This window comes from Athene cunicularia (assembly GCF_003259725.1).
Source record: "Athene cunicularia isolate RWA chromosome 7 unlocalized genomic scaffold, athCun1 chr7_part1, whole genome shotgun sequence".
NCBI classification, from domain to species: domain Eukaryota; kingdom Metazoa; phylum Chordata; class Aves; order Strigiformes; family Strigidae; genus Athene; species Athene cunicularia.
The window spans coordinates 30,965,095-30,987,106 of record NW_020799107.1 but is presented as its reverse complement, the minus strand read 5'-3'; the positions used below and the strand labels follow the sequence as shown (position 1 = coordinate 30,987,106).

General features: G+C 36.7%; 2 protein-coding genes across 2 annotated transcripts in view; both read left to right on the top strand.

Annotated features, from left to right (window-relative positions):
* Positions 1–18,027, top strand: part of DARS (aspartyl-tRNA synthetase) — a 40,403-nt gene extending 22,376 nt beyond the window's left edge. Inside the window, exons 7-15 of the mRNA XM_026852189.1 lie at positions 7,269–7,380; positions 9,395–9,529; positions 10,726–10,873; positions 11,805–11,951; positions 13,205–13,247; positions 13,919–13,999; positions 14,621–14,732; positions 15,627–15,698; positions 17,391–18,027. Coding sequence (XP_026707990.1) covers positions 7,269–7,380; positions 9,395–9,529; positions 10,726–10,873; positions 11,805–11,951; positions 13,205–13,247; positions 13,919–13,999; positions 14,621–14,732; positions 15,627–15,698; positions 17,391–17,482 — 942 coding nt within the window. The 3' untranslated portion in view covers positions 17,483–18,027. The remainder of the gene's footprint in view (positions 1–7,268; positions 7,381–9,394; positions 9,530–10,725; positions 10,874–11,804; positions 11,952–13,204; positions 13,248–13,918; positions 14,000–14,620; positions 14,733–15,626; positions 15,699–17,390) is intronic.
* Positions 18,028–19,977: 1,950 nt separating this feature from the next.
* MCM6 (minichromosome maintenance complex component 6) overlaps positions 19,978–22,012 on the top strand; it is a 17,070-nt gene continuing 15,035 nt past the window's right edge. Inside the window, exons 1-2 of the mRNA XM_026852519.1 lie at positions 19,978–19,983; positions 21,545–21,597. Coding sequence (XP_026708320.1) covers positions 19,978–19,983; positions 21,545–21,597 — 59 coding nt within the window. The remainder of the gene's footprint in view (positions 19,984–21,544; positions 21,598–22,012) is intronic.

The window sequence follows — 22,012 nt, the reverse complement described above, 5'->3', positions numbered from 1 at the left end:
TTCTGTGAATTCAAATACCTCCCAAATATTTCTGCTCTCTGATCAGCAGCAAAAAGCTGTCTACTAAATCACTTACAGAACTTTTCTCCTTTTTTCATGAAATAGCAACTAACTGTATAAGTAGCTAACCATTCATATTGACATGAGGCTTTCTGGTCTTTTCCCATATTTGGCTTTCCACAGTAAAATTCTAATTAACTTTTCATTGAATGAAGAGTGTGCTGAGCTCATATTTATGGTGTATTGCATTCAGAGTTCTGATACTAGCAGTCTTTCAGTAAATCAGTCTATGGACCTGGGAAATAAAACAAAAAAGTCAGTTAGTTATTGGAAAATTTGGAAAAGTTCTGGCACTGAGATGCTTAAAGCATTTTACTTATTCTCACCTCCTTATTTCAGCAACTAAAACTACTTCTGCAAATTGTTTTACTTGGACTAAAGTTAATTGCTTTTCACTTGACCTTTTGTATAATACTGAGCAACTTCAATTTGTGATTACTTTTCAGTTTACTCAGTATCTCATCATCTTGGTCTTTTCATCTGTGTCTTAAATTAAGCCTTTGATGAAAAAAATTCTATACTAATGGTTGCAAGTGAAAATCATTTAAAGGATCACTGGCTTATGGTAGTGGTAAGGCAGTGTACTAAACCTAAGAGAGAACTCTGGGTTTGCTCAAAGTGTAAGTTTGACTTGAACTTTGGGTGATGGAGAAAAATACTCAACAGTGCTTCAGAGAAACTTAAGAAAATCCATTAAATTAATTAAATACCTGTATAATAAACTGGAAAGAGCCATGAACCCCAAAGAGAACAGAGAAATAATACAAAGGGAAATAGCAGTTAAAAATACTAGCTGAAAATAATGGCATGAAAGTGTCCTTGGATGTAATTCAGATGAGATCATCTGCAGAGTAAAACCTAAGAATGTATATAGTAATGGAAAAAGAAGGAAGACTGTAATGCCAGAATAAATACAAGAGGTGGAACAGAAAGGGGTGGGCTAAAATTTTTCCATCCCTGTACACCTTCAGTAGTCCAGCAGGACTCTCCCAATACTTCTTATATATCTCTGCCAGTGTAGTATACAGAACATCAGTGTCAGTATCCTGCCTGGAGGGTATAGCTGCTGAGCTGAGTGGATGCTATAACCTTTTCTAACTTACATGTCCCAACCATTGTCGGTACACCATTTATTCAGCGATGTTTGGCACCTTGTTTTGAGGTCTGAACCTTAACTCTCCCTTCTACAGGAGGAGCTATTTGTCTCCTTATCTCCAACAGGTGCCACAATGTGGTGCTAAACATCTATTTCATGCCGAACAGGAATTCAGGTTAGATTTTTATGAAATTGATGGAAGGATGAAAGTGAAATCTCAGTATTTCAGTGCCTTATGTCTTGTCCTCTGCATGCGTCTTTGGCTGGATGTAATCTGGCTTTATCTTTCCCTTGATTAGGTTTAGGTATCCCTCTTACCTGCCTTCTATGTACAGGAAAAGTTACTGTCTCTGACTGTGTCACATCTCTATGTGGTTTTTCTGTTGGACATTTCTTTGTTTCAGAAAAAAAGCAGATTATTTTGGACCAGTAGGCTCATAAGTTTGTAGATTCATAAATTTGCTTTGCAAAAGAAGATTCTAAATAATTACGTGTTACTGTGACCTGGTTTTATTAAAGGGGGAGCTGAATAAGCAGAAAAGGTATTTAATGGAGAAAAGGGAAATCCCAGTGAGTATACATGTGCTTATATATATGTGCACATCCTAAGAGCAAGGACATGAAAGCAGTTTGTCCTTCAACTAAAAAAAACTCTTCAAAAAGTAATAATTGATTTTCAGTTTGGTTGCATAGACTGAAGCTGTAGTACAAATGGGACTTCAGAGAGCCCCTAGTGTATCAAGTGCACTGCATTTGTAGGCATTTTCCAAGGAGTATTAGAAGACACAATGTGTTAAAAGCTCAGAGAGGTATCTGAAACCATTGTTAGCCATGGTTCTCCCATACCTCTTCTTTTTAGGAAAACCAAATCATGGGCAGTAGGAAAGAAATGTTAACAGAATGGTTCTAGCAGAGATGCTGTGATGATCTGTTCCTGCAAGTGTGAGAGGAAGTCTAACCACAGATACATGTACCATCTAGTTCTGGTTTCCTCGGTGCCCCAGTTTTTTAAGGAAGAAGGAGGTCATTGAACATCAGAAATAGAGATACTATTTTTGGAGAAAGATTTAACAAATAAAATGCATAGATCTTGGCTAGACTCAGACTAAAAAAAGTCCTTAGTATGGAACTAAAATAATTTTTGTCCATTTAAATACAGTCTTTAAAGTAGTTAAGTATTTTAACCAATTTTAAGTAGTGATTAACCAATGAGTTCATTGAATAGGGCCAAATAGTGATAAATGGTTCTGTGAAACTCAGTTATTGCATGAATGAAAGGGACTGAATTTCCCAAAATAGCATCACTCCATCCAGCTATGATGCATACCAAGGAAAGTTTGATTATGATACAATAGGAGGAATGCAGTTAGTAATAAAGAAATTACACTAGTGGAGATGTAATATACAAAGTATTCTACGAAGATTGCAAGCCATTCTTGTGTACAAGTGAAAATAGACGGAAAATAGACTGTATTTTTAACAGTCTTGCATTTTGGTTGTATACAAAGATCTCCCAGAGGTGTCTGATAGTTTGTTTTGAGGTTAGCGATGGAAGTACTTAAATACCAAGATCCCAAGCTATTGCTGTAGTAATTATTCTGATGTATGGAGGGAAAATGGAGATTATTTAGGGTGAAGGGGTTTTAAAAATCCTTTCCAAGGAATGATGACTGAGGAAGAGTGAATTTATTCCTAATGGGTTAACTCATAAAAGACAGATCACCTACTTGTGGAGTAGAAAAATTGGCAGTATAGAGAAAAGAGAGATGGTAAAAGAAAGAAGAGTCTTTGTATAGACGGGATTTTTTGTCACATAACCACAGGTGACTGTGAGGAAACCACTGTTGACTTAAGTATCTATTTTTCATGATAGCTTAATGAAAGTCAAAACAGTTGATTCTAAAGATGTTTGATTTACTGTTGCTTTATAGAAACAATTAAAAAAGGCAAATTGGAGTGCTGATTGTGTTTCTAAATCTTTTCTGTTGTTCTTAAGCTTAACTGATGATGTGTAGATTTTCCATGTCTCTGAAAACACCTACAGAAACCATATTTCCTGAAGATTTGTGGTAGATTAAAAAAAAAAAAAGAAGAAAGGACAAATGAAACACTGATTTTCGTGTTTTGCTTCTTAGTTTGTCTTCCTCTGAAGAAAAAAATCAATTCAGGTTCATCCAGTTTTAACAAAGGACCCGACTGATGTCCTTGCTCTGGCTTATTTTTGATCTCCAGCAGGGTTTTTATCTTAAAGAGTATCTGTCCAAATTTGACTTGAATTATATGCATTTTGCAGTCCTGGTGCTATAATTGGGTCTGCTAATACACAGCTCATTGAGACCAAAACATACTGGTTTTAGGGTCAAGATTATCCTGTTTAAACTGCTCAGGGTAAAGCATAAACAATAAACTGTATCTTTAGTAGTTTATGGATGTCAGACTATGTTATATGAAAATATATGATCTTAATGCAGTTTTGCTTGATCTTAATGCAGTGTTTTTCAAAATACTTATCACCTCAAGCTTTATTGTGTTGAATACAGTTTACTCATTGCAAAAGCTGTGTTTTTCCTGACTGAATTAAAGCTGGAATGAACAAGCAGATGTAAGTTTATTTTGTTGTGAGTGGTAATTTGGTAGTGAAGTCATAATACAGTCCCAGTTGTTTAGACAACAAACTTTATGTTCACACCTTCTTATGCTATAAATAATATTGCAATTTGAGTAAAAGTTGACTTCAATCACTTTGAGGTTAAAGAATTGTTATTTACCATAAATCCTCTATCCTTGTAAAACCTTCATTACTCATATCTTTAGTAGAGGAATTGAAAAATTATTTACATTATTTAAAGTAATGTACATTACTTAAAAGAATATACATTACCTTATTTTTCCTTTTAGCCTACCTTATATATTTAGTGATTGTTCATGGTGGAAGATAGGTAGTGCCAGCAGGCAAACGGAAAAGCAAAACTGAGGTGAGAGTGGAACAAATTCTATAGCTGAGGTGAGAGTAAAAAGAAAAGTTCATAACTTTGTGCCTCAGTTGCACCTCTTCAAGATATGATCACATAAGGTGTTAACTGCCCTCAATTCCACTGAAACACATTTGCTGGTCTCTGGCAACTTACATTGCTGTAAGTCTAACACTGTAGCTTGTGCTGAATGAAATGTGATAATTGTTTTTATAATCTTGCTTAAGGTGTTAAAATAGGCTCTGTTCTATTATTGCTAATATTTTCCTTTGTGGTATTTAAACAATAAACACACAGGTGAAATTAGAGTGAGGTTATGACTGAAACTGATATGTCAGCATTGTTAGCTAAATATTTTTTCTGCTGTCTGTAGCAAAGGTGATTAATAAAAATAATTTCCCCTGTAAAATCAACTCCACAGACCCAGTTAAAACATTGTTAACTACCACAGCATTTAAGTGGCGTAAGTTTGTTTCTGTTTCTGCTTGACTCTTGAAGGAATATTTACTGTCTTTGCCATAGTCTCAGGTAAGATAGTTTGTCAATATACACATGGAAGAGTTCACATTAGGGTAAATAGTACCGGAAAAGAATGCCATGGCAAAATTTTTTTTTAAGGCAAAGGTAAAAATCCAATTCACTTGATGACTGTGTTGTAACTAAGTGTGGTAGCTCAAATGGTAACTGTGTTACCTACCACCGTACCAAACATGGTATAAAGACAGATTAACAGCTTGAATTATTTTCTTCTGATAAATTCACTCTCTTTGTCCTAAACGTTATACCAGTGCAAAGGATGTAATTAAATCTGAAATGTTTTGCTCCATGCATAGATACAAAATAAAAGTCTTTGGAAAGTTTTAGTGGCACATAAAACTTTTGAGGTCATCCATTTGACTCCACTGCACGTTGACAGTTGCAGTTCTTTAGGAGCTTATCTCAGATGTCTTGCTGGTCTGTTTAATTCTTACAAGGAGTCTGCAGTATCACAAATTCTCAACAGTTATCCCAGTTGGCAGTCTCTGAATGAATGGGCACTGAAACTCGTCTGCCTTTGGTAGCAAGAACAGCAGTCTTGTCAGATGTGATTTGAGGTATGGAGAATTGCTACTTGTGCTTTCCTTGGTCTGTAGTTAAATAAAAGCTTCAACGTCCAGATCTGTGAATTTGGCTGCTTTCATAAATGCTATTTTTAAAGCATAATTTGTCATTATAGATGGGATTAGGAAGACAAGAGCCTTTGCTCTGCATCCTTACTAAAGCCAGGAGGAGTTGCCACCTGACAAATTATTGTTAATGGAGAACTGTGTTAGTTATTGACTGACTCTGTTTCTGTGCACACTTTTAGGTCAGACCAAGTAATTGCTTTCAGATTGGGTTTAGCAACCATTTTTCTTTTTCCTAGTGTATGACTTAGGACTGCATTCTTACCTGCTCTGGCATGAAACTGGTGTTGGATCATCAGAAGAGCAGAGGAGGCACTGTTACTATCCTGCTTTAAGTAAATGTTATACATTTTGTCTCTTAGCATTTTTTAAAATTTGTCTAGTTTATCAAAAACTGTGTTGGTAAACCCAAATGTGATTGTTTAAGTTGTCATCTCTTGGGCAATGTCTTTCACTTCTAAGTAGGAGATGGTTAAGGAAAAAAAAAATCCCTTTGAATCATCCCAATGCTTTGATGTAACAGTGCCAAATTATGCCCAGAACTCAGGCAAAGTCTTTGCATATGTCTATTCTGGTAGACCCATGTAAAAAAGGTGAAAAAGTTTGAGGGTACTTTTGTAACTGTTGCTCAAAACCTCATTTCCTTCATTTTGAAAGTAGTGGGAGTAGCAGCTGTGGTTAATGCTATCAGACAGTGAGAGCTGCTAGCTATTATTTACTAGTCTGAACCACTTATCCTCTTGAGATATTTTATCGGTCAGCTAAAATTGCGAATAACTCCAAATTACTACAGATCTGCAGTATTATTACAGTTTTCTCTTTTGGTTTTGCAGTGAAGTGATATCTTTATCTTGCAGAGGTGATGGATGTAGCTTTATTTCAACGTATCTACTGACTTGATTGTCTAAATTTGAGTGCTTATATAATTTGTTTTGGTTGGGGGGTGTTTTGTTTTGTGGTTTGGTAGAAGTCATGTGAAAAAGCCCACAAGGCTGCTCTTACCCTAACTGAAAAGTTAGGTACCTTTCAGAAAGCAGAAGTAAACAGTGCTATGACGCAGATTGTCGTAAAGAACTGTTCTCTTAGTTGTTTGCAAGAATTCGTTAGGTTTTATATATGCTTCTAGGCTTCTAACTGTCAGGTCTTAAATGCTGCGAGCACAAAATCAGATATGGGTTCAGTGTTGACGTACTGCAGTGTTTTCAGCGTTCGCTAAGGGGTTTTTTTTTTTCTTCACACTAAAGCCCAAGAGTGTTACAGGAACACGGTGTAGGTATGTTAGCTTAAGTAGCATAACTGCATCATTTACATAAACAAGAAGATGATGATGGTGAATTCAGCTAAATCTACTTTTGTTTTCAGCTAAACGTGCTTTTGAAGTAAATTTTGGAAAGACAGCAGAACTGCAGTTCATATGATCGGGTGTTGGGTGGACTGCTTTAAATGCTAGGAGTTTAGACCGTGGTTTTGGGATGGGTTGTACATGGTTAACAACTGGCTGTGTTTTTTACATAAAAAACGTTGTATTCAGTAGCCTTTAATAGACTCAAAACATTTCTCCCCTTACATATTGAGGGCTGTGCTTTTATCATGCACTTTTTATCATGCAGCTGTTCTGGTTCAGTGTGCTGAAGGCTTTTTAATAGGTTTAGTGTTTTTATTCAATTTCTTATTATAAAGCCTGTATTTGCAGCAGCTCATCTCATAAATCAGTGATTCTTTAAATGTAGAATTGACCGTAGTGCCTCCTTTATAACTGAATATGCAATAAATTGGAATGAGTAGTTTCTCTTGTTTCCTTTGCTGTTTCTTTTTGTGTAATAAACAATTACCAATTTGCACTTTTCTCTGTTTAGGCAAATACTAATAATCAAGTGTTCCTAAGAGAAGAGATTCATCCTTCCAGCTGTCCAGAAAAAGAACAGAGTCAGGAAAAACTAACTTAGGATTCATTATTTTATCTTCTTCTTATAGACCTCCACTAGTCAGGCAATCTTCTGCCTTCAGTCTGGTATTTGTCAGCTTTTCCGAGAAACTCTTATTCGCAAGGGATTTGTGGAAATTCAAACTCCCAAAATAATTTCAGGTATTGTATATGTGATCCAGCAGCCACAGGTCTGCTTCTTTTACAGTTGCTCAGCATACCTATCTGCCAAAAATTTAGTAAGTTTCTATTTGAAAAAGATAAAGCTCAATTTCTAATTTAGATGTAACATAGCAAACTTCTTTTAGCAGGTATCACAGTTGTCCTTTACTCTCCTGAATTCAGATGATAAAAGAACGACAAGACAAATACTATATATACCTGATTTATGTACTCTACAGTGCATTTAAAGTTTTAATTGGTTTAAATACAGGAGTCTGATCATATGCATTGTTTTTCAAATCAGTGTTCTCAGTGTTGAGCAGTGCCAATTCCATTCCCAGTATCAAAAACACCCCACTCTAATTTAGATTAAAAGCAGCTTCCATCATAAAGCACTTACAACAAACATATGATATAAAAGATGATGCCATTATATACAGTACTTCTTTAGCAATGAGCATGTGGCTGAATGGAAGCGGTAGATCATTCTGAAAGTGTGGCACAACAGCTTCAGACCGACTGAGAGTCTGGAAATCTAGATTTTCATTCTAGTACAGTTGTTGAACTGCTGTATTGTTTTTAAAAGTCAAATTACTTGATTTACTGATGGATGTGTTTTCGTCCATCTTATTGGTGTTCTTTGAGGTTTAGTTGGTGTCACTAAGACATACAGCATGGAAAACGTAGGGTACAATATTTGTATTATTCTCATTGTATGTGCATTCTTTATATGCATACATTTTGCTCACTGAATTTTATATTTCTCTGTATTTTTGAAGACAGCTCTTGATTGAGATAAAAAAAGGGCTTTTTAACAAAATACATGCAAGCAACTGTTCCTTCAACATGGAAAGTGTTGTTGAACTATAAGATTAGATAGCTTTTTTCCTACAGACAGTTGAAACAGTGTGAAGTACTAAAGACTCCCAAGTAGTTTATTTACGTAGGACCTTTGAGGAAGTGTGCTATTCTTACTGTGCAGTGTACCATTGAAAGCAAGCAAGCAAGCATCCCATTGTTTGAATGAGATCATATTTTGTAAAAATAACTAAGTTAAGTTGCTGCAATCCTACTAAACTTCAAATGTAAGTATCATAGCTGTTCTAAGGTTTGAGATTTTAAAAGTTACCTGTATTCAAAAATAACTGTAAATATTCACCAAAACCATTTTAATGAGAGTAGTGGGAATGAAGGAAAAGAAACATTAATCTCAGTGGAATGGTTAGTAGTAATAATAATAACAACAACAACAATAATAATAATAATTATTAGTACTTTACTAAGAGTTATCTTAACATTAGAATTTTAAAAGATTATTAACTAATATTTTACTTTGGCATGCTTTTCTTAGCAAGTTAGGCAACTAGAACTCTCATATCTATCACACACTGGGAAATGGAAGGGTAAAGTGACTCAGCTGATAGTTTTGGTAGGCAGTTTGCAGTAAGGGATTCAAATGCATGTGTTCTTGGTTCCTGTTCTCTCAAGGTAACCTTTGGAAACCGTCTCTAACTGAGAAGAAGCTTTATAACTTTGGCAGATGTCCTCTGGTAAATCTAGTTTTGACTCTGAGAGATATTTATGCCTTCAGCTAGAGAGGATGGTCCTGGCAAAACAGGATCTGCACTTTCATCTCAGCCTCTACAGTTAACTCCTGGAAGCCTGTGTCAGTGATAAAGATTGGTTTCCACAGAAATGTTTGGCCACAAGTAGGTGTGGTGGTACAAGCATGCATTCTCTGCTGTTCTTACCCTAAGGTGAAGGGCAGCTGGGAATAGTAACATTTTAAACTGCCCCAAATAAGTTTGGAGAGTTGCAAGGCAGTGTGTGACAGTGCTGAGCTGCAAAACTTCCCTTAGCATTATTGGATGCAAATACATCTTTTTCCTCTAATACGCTTTGAAGAAAAATCTCCTTCTAATCTCTAAATGTGAGACCAATTGTCTGTCATTCTACCTCTGATTTATTTTTTACATTTTTATTTTAATAATTATTGCAAGCACTTGCTTTTCAGCTGCCAGTGAAGGAGGAGCCAATGTGTTTACTGTATCATACTTCAAAAGCAGTGCCTACCTGGCTCAGTCCCCACAGTTGTACAAGCAGATGTGTATATGTGCTGACTTCGAGAAGGTTTTTTGTGTTGGGCCAGGTAAGAAGTGTGTTGGTTTATCCAAAGTGTGAAGTGTGCAGTGGTGGCTTTTAGCAGATGTGGTACAGTTAACACACACAAACTGAAAGCTTTGAATGGTTTCACTTAATGTAGTTTCAATTATCAAACACAAATTTCAGTTGGGGTGACTAATGAGAGTAAAGTTGACAGAAAAGTTGCTGGAACAAAACTAAAATGCTGAAATAAGGGTGGAGTACTCTTCTTCTGTGCCTGATATTCTGTGAGGAGAAAGAATAGAGTTGCATTGGAAACTGATAATATGATGAAGTTAGTAAAACATGGAACAACACTGTGATTACTGCAGTCATAGTTTCCTGTTAACCATGCCCAGTAGTTGCCTAGTTGCCTTTAGTTGCCCAGTAGTAAGCAGTTAAAATAGGCAAGCTAGGTTTTATGTACTTCAGATTGTGTATTAACATACACTTATCCCTTGCTTTTGTATATGTACCAAACAACTTTATTTAGAAAATATGTGCTTTTAATGTGCTGTCAGTAAATTCTAAAAAAGTTAATAATTTCCAGTCTCATGCTCTCTCTTTCTTAAAAGCTGATATGACATGGCCTCTTTAGGTGGTAATGTTCTATTTTTTTCTCTTAAGACCTCAAAGATGGGTTTAAAGGTAGATAAGCTGGAGATACTGGAAAAAAGTCAGTAACAGCTTATAAAATAAAGATGCAAGTAATTCAGAAGATCTTAAATTTCTTGTTAATTACTAACAAATTAGTCATGGTTTATAGGAAGATGTGTTTAAATTAGGCCTATATATCTGAAAAAAAACCCAAACCAGAATACACACACATGCACAAGTCCATTTACTCTGAAAAAGGCAGTTTTCAAATCTGAAAGTTCTTGTGTGCATGAAAGCTTGTCTGTTTTTACTGCTTCTGCCTGTTGGTCTAACAAGAGATAATGCCTCTCTACAATTCTTGTCTGTCTTGTAGCTGTGGTACTCAAAGGATACAGTAATGCTGTCACTGTTATTATAAATGATGCTCTGAGGCACCTAGTTTTCTTTTTGTTTTTCAGTGAGAATTGTCATGTCTAACAACAGCATTGTCTGCCTGAGTCAAATGTTGATGTGATTGATTGATTGATTGATTGATTGTCAGTGTTATTTTTCAAAATGGAATGATAATTTCAGGTCAGTTAGAATTTCTGTTGTTTAATTTTCCAGTGTTTAGAGCTGAGGACTCCAATACACACAGACACCTGACTGAGTTTGTTGGTCTTGATATTGAAATGGCTTTTAACTATCACTATCATGAAGTGATAGATGAGATTGCAGATACCTTGGTGCAGATATTCAAGGGACTTCAGGAAAGGTAATGAGAGCATTTGCCATTTCATGAGCAACTTTGTTTGAGATCTCTTGCACTGTGATATGAAATGAGTGAGCATTTTATCCTCAGCTTGTCAGATAATCATTACTAATCTGATTTACAACAAAACTTCAAACATTTTTGCTTCGCTCTTAACTGTTTCTTCGTGCCTGACTTTTAAAGTTCACTCAAGCCATAGGCCAGTAAACCGTCTATTTTTAGCCCGAGTTGCATCTCCTAGAGTATGGTAGCTCGCACAAAGAAAACTTGTTGATTACTGTTGAATGGACTTCCCAACAGAAATGATCCATCGTTAATTAAAAACATCCTTATTTTTGTGCCACTGCAGGTAGACTGATTGTTCAATTTGCAATTAATCTTAAAATTAATATCTAATAAAGCTTTTCTGAGTAAAATTTATTGTAACAGCCTGTATCTCTGCCATGAAAGCAGCAAATTATTTTCCATTATTCACATTCTAACTTGTTAAAAATCCAGGCCAGAAGTTTAAGAAGTGGTTTTCATTTGCTTACAAATTAGACCATCTTGCCAGCAGAAATGCAGATCTTTTTATCTGTCTAGGAGGAAATTTCTCTTTTATATTTGAAACAAGATATTACTCAAATCAAAGAAGAACCCAGGTAAATATTAAAAATCAAAGGGATGATTTCTCAATGTCTTTACTGTGAAAATTTGACCTAGTCAATTATTTCTTACAAAAGGAATAAATCAGAAGTAATAGTAAAATATTAACATGTGTATCATTAGGATTGTACAGAATTTCTCCAGAAGTGTCTTTAGAATAGTTTTTTATGTTGCAAGAGGGACCTCTTGTGGCAAAATTGTATTGTAATTGCAAAATCATTACTGGATGCAAGAGTACATTTCTTGATTGTTTTGTATTTTGCTTCTGTTCTTGTTTCCTCATATACAGATTTCAAACTGAAATTCAGACAGTGAACAAACAGTTTCCGTGTGAGCCATTTAAGTTTTTGGAGCCAACTCTGAGGCTGGAATACCGTGAAGCTGTGGCCATGCTTAGAGAGGCTGGTGTTGAGATGGGTGATGAAGAAGATCTGAGGTACTTTGGCAGTACACGGATGTGTCAGAGTCTTGTGAAAGTGGTAGTAAAGTGTCAGTTTTGTGCTGTGCAACTGGCAGCCCTCAAGAAGGAACCACAAGCTTTTAGAGAAATAAACAGTACTCATGTCCAGATCTCTTGACAAAGAAACGAATGGGTACGAAAATAGTCTTCTTTCAATGTAGACTATACATACAAACCCTGAAATTCAAAAGAATGTAACTTGAAACATAAAGTGAGAGTAACTCAAACCTTATGAGGATAAAGAAGCATTTGTTTTTCTAGTAATTGCAGTTCTTCATGTGAATTGGCACGTCTTTGAATAGGATTACAAGAGGGAATGGCCTCAAGTTGTGCCAGGGAAGGTTTAGACTAGATATTAAGAAGTATTTCTTTCCAGATGGGGTTGTTGGGTGTTGGAATGGGCTGCCCAGTGAGGTGGTGGAGTCCCCATCCATGGAGGGGTTTAAGAGTCAGGTTGACACAGTGCAAAGGAATATGGTGCAGTTGGGAACTGTCAGTGTTAGGTTAATAGTTGGACTGGATGATCTTCAAGGTCTTTTCCAACCTAGATGATTCAGTGACTCTATGATTAAACAAAAATATTCTTCAGTCTTAAGGTCTTTCTTTTCAGTAGCACCTTCCCATTTCTTCTTTCCACCTCATGACTGCATTCCCATTGATTTACTGAAAGATGGGTTTAATTAACTGATATACAAACTTTTCTAAAGACTCTTAAAAGTAAAAATTTCTGTTCTTTTTCATAGGATAATGTGTGATTTTTATGGTTAAACAATCTATGTGTCAAAGAAGGTTAAAAAATCTGTGTGTTCAAATCGTAAGAGTTTGATAGAGCAAAGTAATTTCCTCAGCAACTACTTATGGTGTTTCTCACTTACTGTGCCTAAGAAGAAATGGCTGCACAAGGTATATACCAATAGGAAATAGAGTTCACAGTTCTTTAGTAATCAGAATGTGGTGACCGGGAAGTAATTACATTAAGAGCAAGAATATCTTTAGGTATAAGTTAATTTAAGGATTTCTAGGACCAATATAAAATATTTAGGAACAGAAATACATATACTTTATTTCTGAAATTTCTGTCTGCACAATCCAAAACATTTAGAAACAAGTACTAAATTTTCTAAAGGGCAAGGTACAGCAGATCTGTCACTTGAAATCTTTTTAGCTTTATGAAATATATAATCCGTACAAGTTTAAATCACTTAATTAATTGTGATAATCTTTTTCAGCACACCTAATGAAAAGCTCCTGGGACGCCTGGTAAAGGAAAAGGTAACAATTATTTTAGAATACATAAATTTGTCATTGAATCTGAAACCTGATGTCATGGTCATTGGGTTGGTATAAATGCCTTCTTCATGTAAAACATGTTTTTACACAGTGATTGAGAATACAGTATCTCAGAACATGCAGAAGTTGTGAAGCGTTTAGGATTATCATAAGAATTATTTAATTGACTGCATTCCCATTTGCTGCTGCTTATTTAATCTACTGACAGTCTTGTCTTTATCATTAATAAGCTGTTTCAAACCATTTATTTCTATCATCTGTTATACTGAGTACACCAAAAAAAAAGGATAGTATGTTCCAAAACCAGTTCTTATGATAATTAAAAAACCCCAACAAGCCAGATTGTAACTAAATCTATAGAAGAAGATGAGATCTTTGGCAAAAAAAATAAGTACCTGTTACTACAGCAAGACATTTTACTGCTAAATGTTTGCAAGTTTACACTAGAAGTAGTATTGGAAAACTGAAAAATAATACACCACTTTCATCGATAACTACTATTTTTTTAGGAGAATAGTGTCAAATTTGTGAAAAGTTATTGGAAGATCTTTTTAAATTTTATTTCAAAGTTTCACTGTTTGTGTCTTCCTCATGTAATTTGTTCTTCACATCGTTTTCTCCAGTACTAACTGTTTTAAATTACCTTCTTTTAGTATGACACAGACTTCTATATTCTTGATAAATATCCTCTTGCTGTGAGGCCTTTTTATACAATGCCAGACCCAGTAAACCCTGTAAGTAAAATTCTTTGTTGTCAGTGGTTTTTTTTTTGTATTTTAAATTACTCTGTGTAGGGATAACTTGACATAATAGATAAAGTATATTTATAGGATCTGCTTGTTATAATTAAAATTCCAGTAACAAGATCAGGTCATGTTACATGACTTGGAAAATGTTTAGAGTTACTCTCCACTGGTGAAAACATATGAGAAAGAAAGAAATCTAGCTAACATTGGGAGAGCTTTATGAAGAGATCTCCATAGTCAGAGCACTGCTGCCATCACTGAAAAGAGGCAACGGACACTTAACAGAAAATATGCTTTTTTACATTGTTAGAAATTGCCCAGTTTATTCCTAAATCCAGGGTAAATATCGTTCGAGCATCTTTTGCTGGGATAATTACATGCAAGTGTAATGGTTTTTCAAAGGGTGTGTGGATGAACTTTGGTTTTCTAAATCAACTCCAGTCTAATGAGAGGGAGCCAAAGGGCTGTAATTCCTGGGCAGACTACAAACACACTGCAGTCTTACTGCACAACTTTGGATACCCTAAGTAGTTACTGAGAGGTGCATATTTGCCACCTAAGAATGGAGCAACTGTAGGTGGGAAATAAACTCATCTTTGTTTTTTTCAGAAAAACTCAAACTCTTACGATATGTTCATGAGAGGGGAAGAGATCTTGTCTGGAGCTCAGAGAATTCACGATCCTCAGCTGCTGACAGAAAGAGCCCAGCATCATGGAATCGGTAACAAGTCAAATAACATGAAGCTGAATTTAAAACAATCTAAATCATGATTAGATTTTTTTTCTTTAGAGGAAGAATTTGGGGCAGAATTTTTTATATGGCAGTAGTGCTAAAGTCACAGCACTGTTTAATTCTTAATCCCTCCTATTCTGTTTAAACACCTTGACGGAAAGGAATTGTTTCTGAGGATTTTAGAGAGAATGTAATGCAGAAAATACCTTCAACAGAATAAGGGTAGACAAACCAGTCTCATTCAGTCGTGCCTTTCTAGTCCCACAAACTTTTTACAGAGCAGTCCAGCAGAGTCTTGGTTGGCTGTCCTTTTTAAATCTTGAACTGAGTGAAAATAAGAAGTGTACACTGGTGAAATAAAAAAAAAAATTAAAAAAAAAAAAGAGACTCAGCAGGGACCAAACCAGCTGATAGTAAAAGGGTAAAAGAGTAAATGATGTGAAGATCACGAGTAAAATCTAAATTAAAATTAGGCTTTCAGTGAATGACAAAGTGAAGTGCCAGGTGGGCAACAGCAAAAAAGGAGTAGCTTCCACTGTAGCAAGATGGAAAAATAGTTGCTAGTTCTCACTGAGGTTTATTCAAGAAGTCACCATTTTCCATAATTACAGTTTTCCATAATTACAGTGAACAGTTGGGCCTAGGTCTTACTCAATTCAAGAATTTCTTCCCTAATTAAGTTATTTAAAAAATTATTTAAAAAAATACAGTCAGAATTTCTAGATAGTCCTGGACAATTTGTATGTTTAATAAGTAAAACCCCACCATTAGTTTTTAAGTTAAATTGGTAAATTTTTTGTAGTGTTTGAAGTCCTCTAGTCACTTGTATGTTTAGCTTGGGGTTCATTAAGCAGGTGAGAAACATATCTTTTTCCTCTCTAGATTTGGAGAAAATAAAGGCCTATATTGATTCCTTTCGTTTTGGTGCACCTCCCCATGCAGGTGGTGGAATAGGTAAGTGTCTGTATTTTATTTTGTTCTGTTTTAGCCTGAGCTTAATTTAAACTGCTCAGTCTCAAGAAGAGTTCAGTGTAAAATTCTGAATAGTAGCCTTGTTAGGTAATGTTTGAGGCTGTTTATCCTGGAGAATTTAATGAGAGAAGCTAAAACATAAGGATCATCACAAAATAAATAGGCAAAATACTAATGGCACAGTCTGGCAAGTTTAAAAAGTAGGTAATCACAAGAAAAAAAATGCCAATTAGCCAGACACATCCCATTCAAATTTGATCAATGAGGAATATTTAAGGAAGCAAGAGAATACTGTATTATGTATGGATTTGTCACAGCCTACTGCTCTGTTAGTGCATTTGAAGCTGTTCTGCAGTGAGGAGAGATAAGTGATTACTTGTGTCTTATTCAGTGATTTGACTGAATATCACTGATGGGTTTGGCTGGTGCTAATTGTTTCTGCAAAGGTATTGAGGCTTTGTGTCTTGGGTGTGAGTATTTTACATGTTAAAATGAAAAAAAAAAAGGATTTAGTCATCTTAACAATAACAATTTGCAATTAGGCACATTGGTTTTATTAGCAGGGTGAAATCTGTTCATGCATGTGGAAATAGGACACTTTGTAGGTCGTGATCAATAAACATAATGATTTCTTTAATTCAGTTTTTCTGCCTTTGCCTTACTTTTGTAAAGTATATTTGGTACGTTCTTAGCATGTTCTCAGAATAACTTCCTAAGTAGTTCTTCAGAAAATGCATTATTTCTGCGATACGCTATTGAGACAACTGTTTTGAAATAACTACAAGATGTCAGCATCGATGATCATGCAGTACTTGTGAGCAGAGGAGATGCAGCGTTTGCAGGTGGTCCAAAATCATTTAGGCTAGTCAGAACTAACATCAAGGAAGCTGAAGCTACTTCTGCAGAGCAAATGCTTCTCGTGATATATTGCACAGGTCAGGTCAAGTACCGGCCAAACAGGAGGTGCTGTGGGCATTAACACTAGTTTCTAGCTGTTTCAGAAATTTTAGCGTAGGAGGACAGTGGGTGACAACTAGTATTCATCTGGGTTTCATCTTGGCATGGCTGGGGTGCTCATGGAGCCCCACGGGTTGGGAAGCCCTTCCATGTTCCACACTACACACGTAACCTCTAGGGTTTCGGGAAGAAAGAACACAGTGACCAGTGAAATGTTTATTATAAAGATATCAGCAGGTAGTTCCTTGGGCTGAATCTACATTTTTGTACTGTAGAAGGTTTGGGATAAACTTCCCCAACTGCATGGTTTTACTGTAATTGCTTACAGCACTTCACATTTTTTACTCTGAAGCTGTTAAGACTGTTTTGGACTATCCTTCCGTTACAGAACTCCTGGTTACCTCCCTCCCATTCCAATTTTCTACACCATCTTTCTGGGAAGTCCGAGGTGATCCAGAGCAGGGTCGAGTCTCTAGTACCATTGCTTATTGATACACGTTGCAGATGAAGTCTGTGTCGTGGCAGAAGGCACTGCCTGTAAAATCCCTCATTTCTGGTTCCAGCTTCGTTCTGCAGTGAGACGTGCTAACACCTACACCTCAGTCTTTGGTCACACCACTGTGTGAGCCTGGCTGGAGCTATAAAGTACCTTTAGCTTATTAAGAGTTTTGAGCAAATGACTGGCTATGCTGATGGGGTTTTTTTCATTTGTTGTAGGGCTGGAAAGAGTAACTATGCTGTACCTAGGGCTGCATAATGTTCGTCAGACCTCCATGTTCCCGCGGGATCCCAAACGACTGACACCCTGATCTGAGCTGCTTTTGAAAGTTTGAGATGATTTGCCCTGCAAATACGATACAATTGCAAGCATATTTCCTGCTATTGATGAACCTGTATTGATTTGAGCATTATACTGTGCAATAAAAAAAAAAAAAATCTCATTTACTGAAGTGCCACAATAATTTTTTTTATCCTTAGCTGTTTATTTAAAAGAAAATATTGTAACAGATCAAGACTCTTTGTATTGGCAACTGTACACATTTTTAATGAAAATGTGATACTTCGAGTTAGTATTCTAGTGTCACATTAAATTGTATCATGTTTCTAAACATTTTAATAAATTATGCAATGAAAATTTTGCATTTTTAACTTATGTCATCAAGATGGAATATTCTGAAGTACAGAACTGGTTCAAAGCTAAAAGAATTGGATGCTTGCAATTTAAAAATCAGGAGGAAACCAGGCAATTGTTAATTTACATGAGTGTCAGATAGAGAAGTAGGTGGGAAGAACATTATTAACAAAAAGTCTTCATATGAAATTGTGAAAATAGATTGCAATAAATCTCTCAAAGTAAATTAGATACAATATATGTCTTTCTGGTTTTTGCTTTGTATCCTCACAAGATAGTCGTGAATCAGTAAGTTGTTTGTTTTTTTTTTTTAATTATGCAGTAACTGCTTAAAGTTAATTTTCTTTTATAGTCTTTTTTATTTTATTTGAAAGTTGTATACAAGCCACAAGCTTGTTCTTCATTTTATGTTACTATTTGAGAATGGGTAGAAGGTTACACATACTCATGGAATACACAAGGGATATGTAATATTCTCCAAAAATAAATGGACAGTGAGTTTGAGAGCAGGTCATGTGTTTCCCTGCCTGACCCAGCCTCTAGGAAAACAAACAAAACAAATCAGCAAGGATTTCAGGTATCTGTTGCCAATGAAAGAAAAACAAATAATGTAAGCCAAGCTATTCTTTTTTTTTTACATTTATAAATGCTGTGAACAGCTCAGCTGTTGTACATTTAGAGAAATTGGGTGTTTCTGTAAGTCAGAGTACTTCTAAAATTCTTTTTAGACATCCTATTTCTCAAATTAATGACTTGCTTGAACCTCCTCAAGCTGCAGTGATATACAAAGCTACTTCTCTTCCCCCTCCTCCCAACCAAAAGGATGTGCCCTGCATTTGGAGAGGAACCAGTGTATGTGAAACTTCCTTTTATGGGCTGCATCTGATAGTTTGTTTTCAAATTTAAAACATTTTTATAAGTGTGGATGCCAAAGAGCAAAGGAGTAAGTTCCATACACGGGCACTGCAATAGAGTTACACCAATATTCATACATATTTGTAATTCCTGACTTAATTTTTGCTTAACATTTTACATGATAAAGCTTTCAGTATGGTTTAGACTGTTATTGTTGCTACCTTGATTTTTAAATGTCAGAGAAGTCACATACTGGTTATGCTACAAAAAGGTCAGTGAGGCTGTGTATAAATTGTGTAGAATTTCACAAAAGGGCAAATCATCTTTTGCAGCTGCCATTGAACAAGACTTAATTTTATTGTTTTGTGACAAGAGTTCTCCATTAGAAAACAATCATACTAAAGGTCAGTTAGGTAAAGTACTGGAAATGTGAAAGTTAAACTTTGTTTAGAAGTCAAACAATTCAAGGAATAATATACTTAGCAGCTTTGCTTATGAGTCTGTTGTAATTAATTTACCATGGAATCTTCCTCAAATTATTAACTTTAAAATTTTACAGTGTACCCAGTTGTACTTAGCAAAGCTAAGTGGATTATAAACACAGCTTATCATCACAAGCTTACTACTGATGAATCCCAAGTTTCAAAACAGTTGTTTATTCAGCCAACTGGAATGAATTTAATTCCTTTTGTTCATATGGAACTGGTAATGCATTCCACTTCAGAAGCTCATCCTTTTAGTTAGGAGCAACATTTCATGCCAACAAAAAAAAAATATTCCGAGAACTATGTTTCTTGCTCTAGATTTGGCAGCAAATACATTCCTGTAACAACTGTGCTTATCCCAGTTTTGTTAAGAGTTATTCAAGCTCATCTTGTAGTTTGATTTATTCACAGGAGCTGCACAAGAGCAAGAATTCGGATGGAGACCCTGATTCCTTTGTATGCAGAATCCTTTCATGCAGCTTTTCTTAGCTAACTGAAAATAATTACGATCATAAATCAAAATGCAAAGTGCATTTGTCCTGTGTGTAATCTTAACAGGATACTTTAGTGACAGCTGTGCATTGTTAGAACTTAGTTTGAAACCTTGCAGATAGTAATTTTAGAACTTCATGTGCAGGTAAGAGACTGGTTTGGTAGCTCTGGAAAAGTGAAACTTACGTAGTCTTTTATTTCCAGTAATTTGCAGAAGTTCAGCATTTATAGAGTCCACATTGCTGCTGCTTCTCCACTAGTTAAAATGTTTTCTGTTTCGTTTTTTTTTTCTTTCATCATATCCAGATGGTAATTACAGTTAATTAAGGAACTATAAAGGATGCGGGTAAGGAATAACCAAGGAGTCATCTGCTCAAAACAAACAAAGCTTCAGTTTGCTTCTGAAGTTTAACTACATTTTCCTGTGAAAATCCATCTGTGTGAGCTTTCAGAATCTGCCCAGCAGGAAAGAGGAGTCAGGCTGTTGTTTTGGACCGAAGTGCAGGACTGGTTGCCCAGGGCTGCACATGCCTGTTGGGGGGTTAACCCCAGTGGGCAGCTAAGCACCATACAGCTGACGGGGAAGAGGAAAGGAAGAATAAAAGCAGGAAAACTTTGTGCTTCCACCCCGGGCCAGTCGATTCCCGGTGTATTGGACACCCCCCCCCAGGTGAAAGCAAACCGTGGCCTGCACTCTGCTGCCAAAGGGACATAGGAGAACGCTTGGCACATCCGTTGTGGCACACTGCTAGGCTGCCCTGGACACCAGTCCATAGCGGGGTTCTGCCATGTCCTGTACGGAGATGTGATTTCATTCAGGCCATGGAGTCTGCTGTTAACCTCCACCCCATACTCTCTGCAGGCCACAATGGGTCCTCTTTGAGCACGTTCCTGTGTGCCAAAAAAAGAGAGAGCCTGAAAAAACTGTTTTCTTGACAGTCTTCTCCAGAGTGCATAACTTTCCCAAACAGATTTTAATTATTTATTATTCCTTGTTTGGTTATTATCATTATCTGCATGCAGGCTGTGGGTAGATTTTTTTTTTTTTTTGTAGAGAGAAATTATGGAAAACCAGAAGGCATTATCTAGGGTGATTTATTCTTTTAAAGTAAAGAAGCCTCACAGCTTGTGCACATATTTGCTAGTATCTCACAAAATTCAGAATTGATTCACTGCAAGTTTTTAAAGTTATCAACTTAGTTTCTTTGGATTTAAAAGAGCATATAAAAGAGGATAAATTGTAAATAGTTGGGCAGTTTTTCTTCCATTTTGCCACCTCTTCAGCCCTTAACCATCTTCAAAAATGAAAAATGAAAAAAAAAACCCCACCCTCAAAAAGGCGTAATTATGTACCAAAGCACAACAACCTCCATTAAAATAATCAACTTTCAAAAAAAGACTAACCCAGCTAGAACCTCTACTCTGATCCCTGCTGCAGGGGAGTGACCTATGCAGAATTGAACCTTACACCCAACAAACCGAATTGCCAGGCAGCCTTTATAATTTTGCAGTTCACTCTGTCCATGCGGCAGGTGCGCTGTAACACGAAGTAACGCTGCCGCAGGAAGCTTGTGCCACTAGCACTTTTTAAAGTGTTTCAGAACTGAAAGAGGGTTGGCTCTTAGCTGCCTTAATTACAGCAAGATTCCCACTTTAGGCAGAGATTAATGACTTTGCAGGTGGCAGAGCGTCCCTAAGTAATTTTTTATAGATACTGGAACTGTTCCTGCTGGCAGACAACATGTGCCACCAGCTGCCATTCAGCAACGGCTGTCAGCCACAGCATCACTTGGCAAACGTTACCTTAGACCATCCTACCCGCAAATGCAACGTTACAAACACAAAGCCAAGCGTCCAGGCTAAAGCCTAACCCTCACCTGGTTTAATTTACACCCTTTTCACCTCAGGCTAGTCCTTCAGAAGCCGGAGGTGCAGCCTACCTAGCGGGTCTCGACACAGTGTAGGGGCTTCCACGGCTCCGTGCTCCCCCAGCAGCGACCTGGGTGTACCAGTGCGGTTTTAACTCCGGTTAAGGTAGCTGGCCTGCTTCTCCGGGAAACCGGGAAAGTTAACTGCAGGTAAAACTGTGCTGAAGCTGCCCTCGGCAGACATCTACATGGTTATGGGACGCATTTCTCCACAAGATTTAAGTCCTCCACAGCATTTACAAATTTACTGGCAAAACTACACCAACCAACTTGCAAAGGCGGACAAACCACCCCCCTCACAGAGCCCTGCCTCCGCCGGAATCCACCCTCAGCCCCGCCGCGCCCTTCGCCTTTGGCGCCAAAACGTCCGTGAGGGGAGAGGGAACCGGGGCGGGGCTCGGCGGGACGGCGGCCGCCGATTGGTCGGTGGGGCGGGGCTCGGCGGGA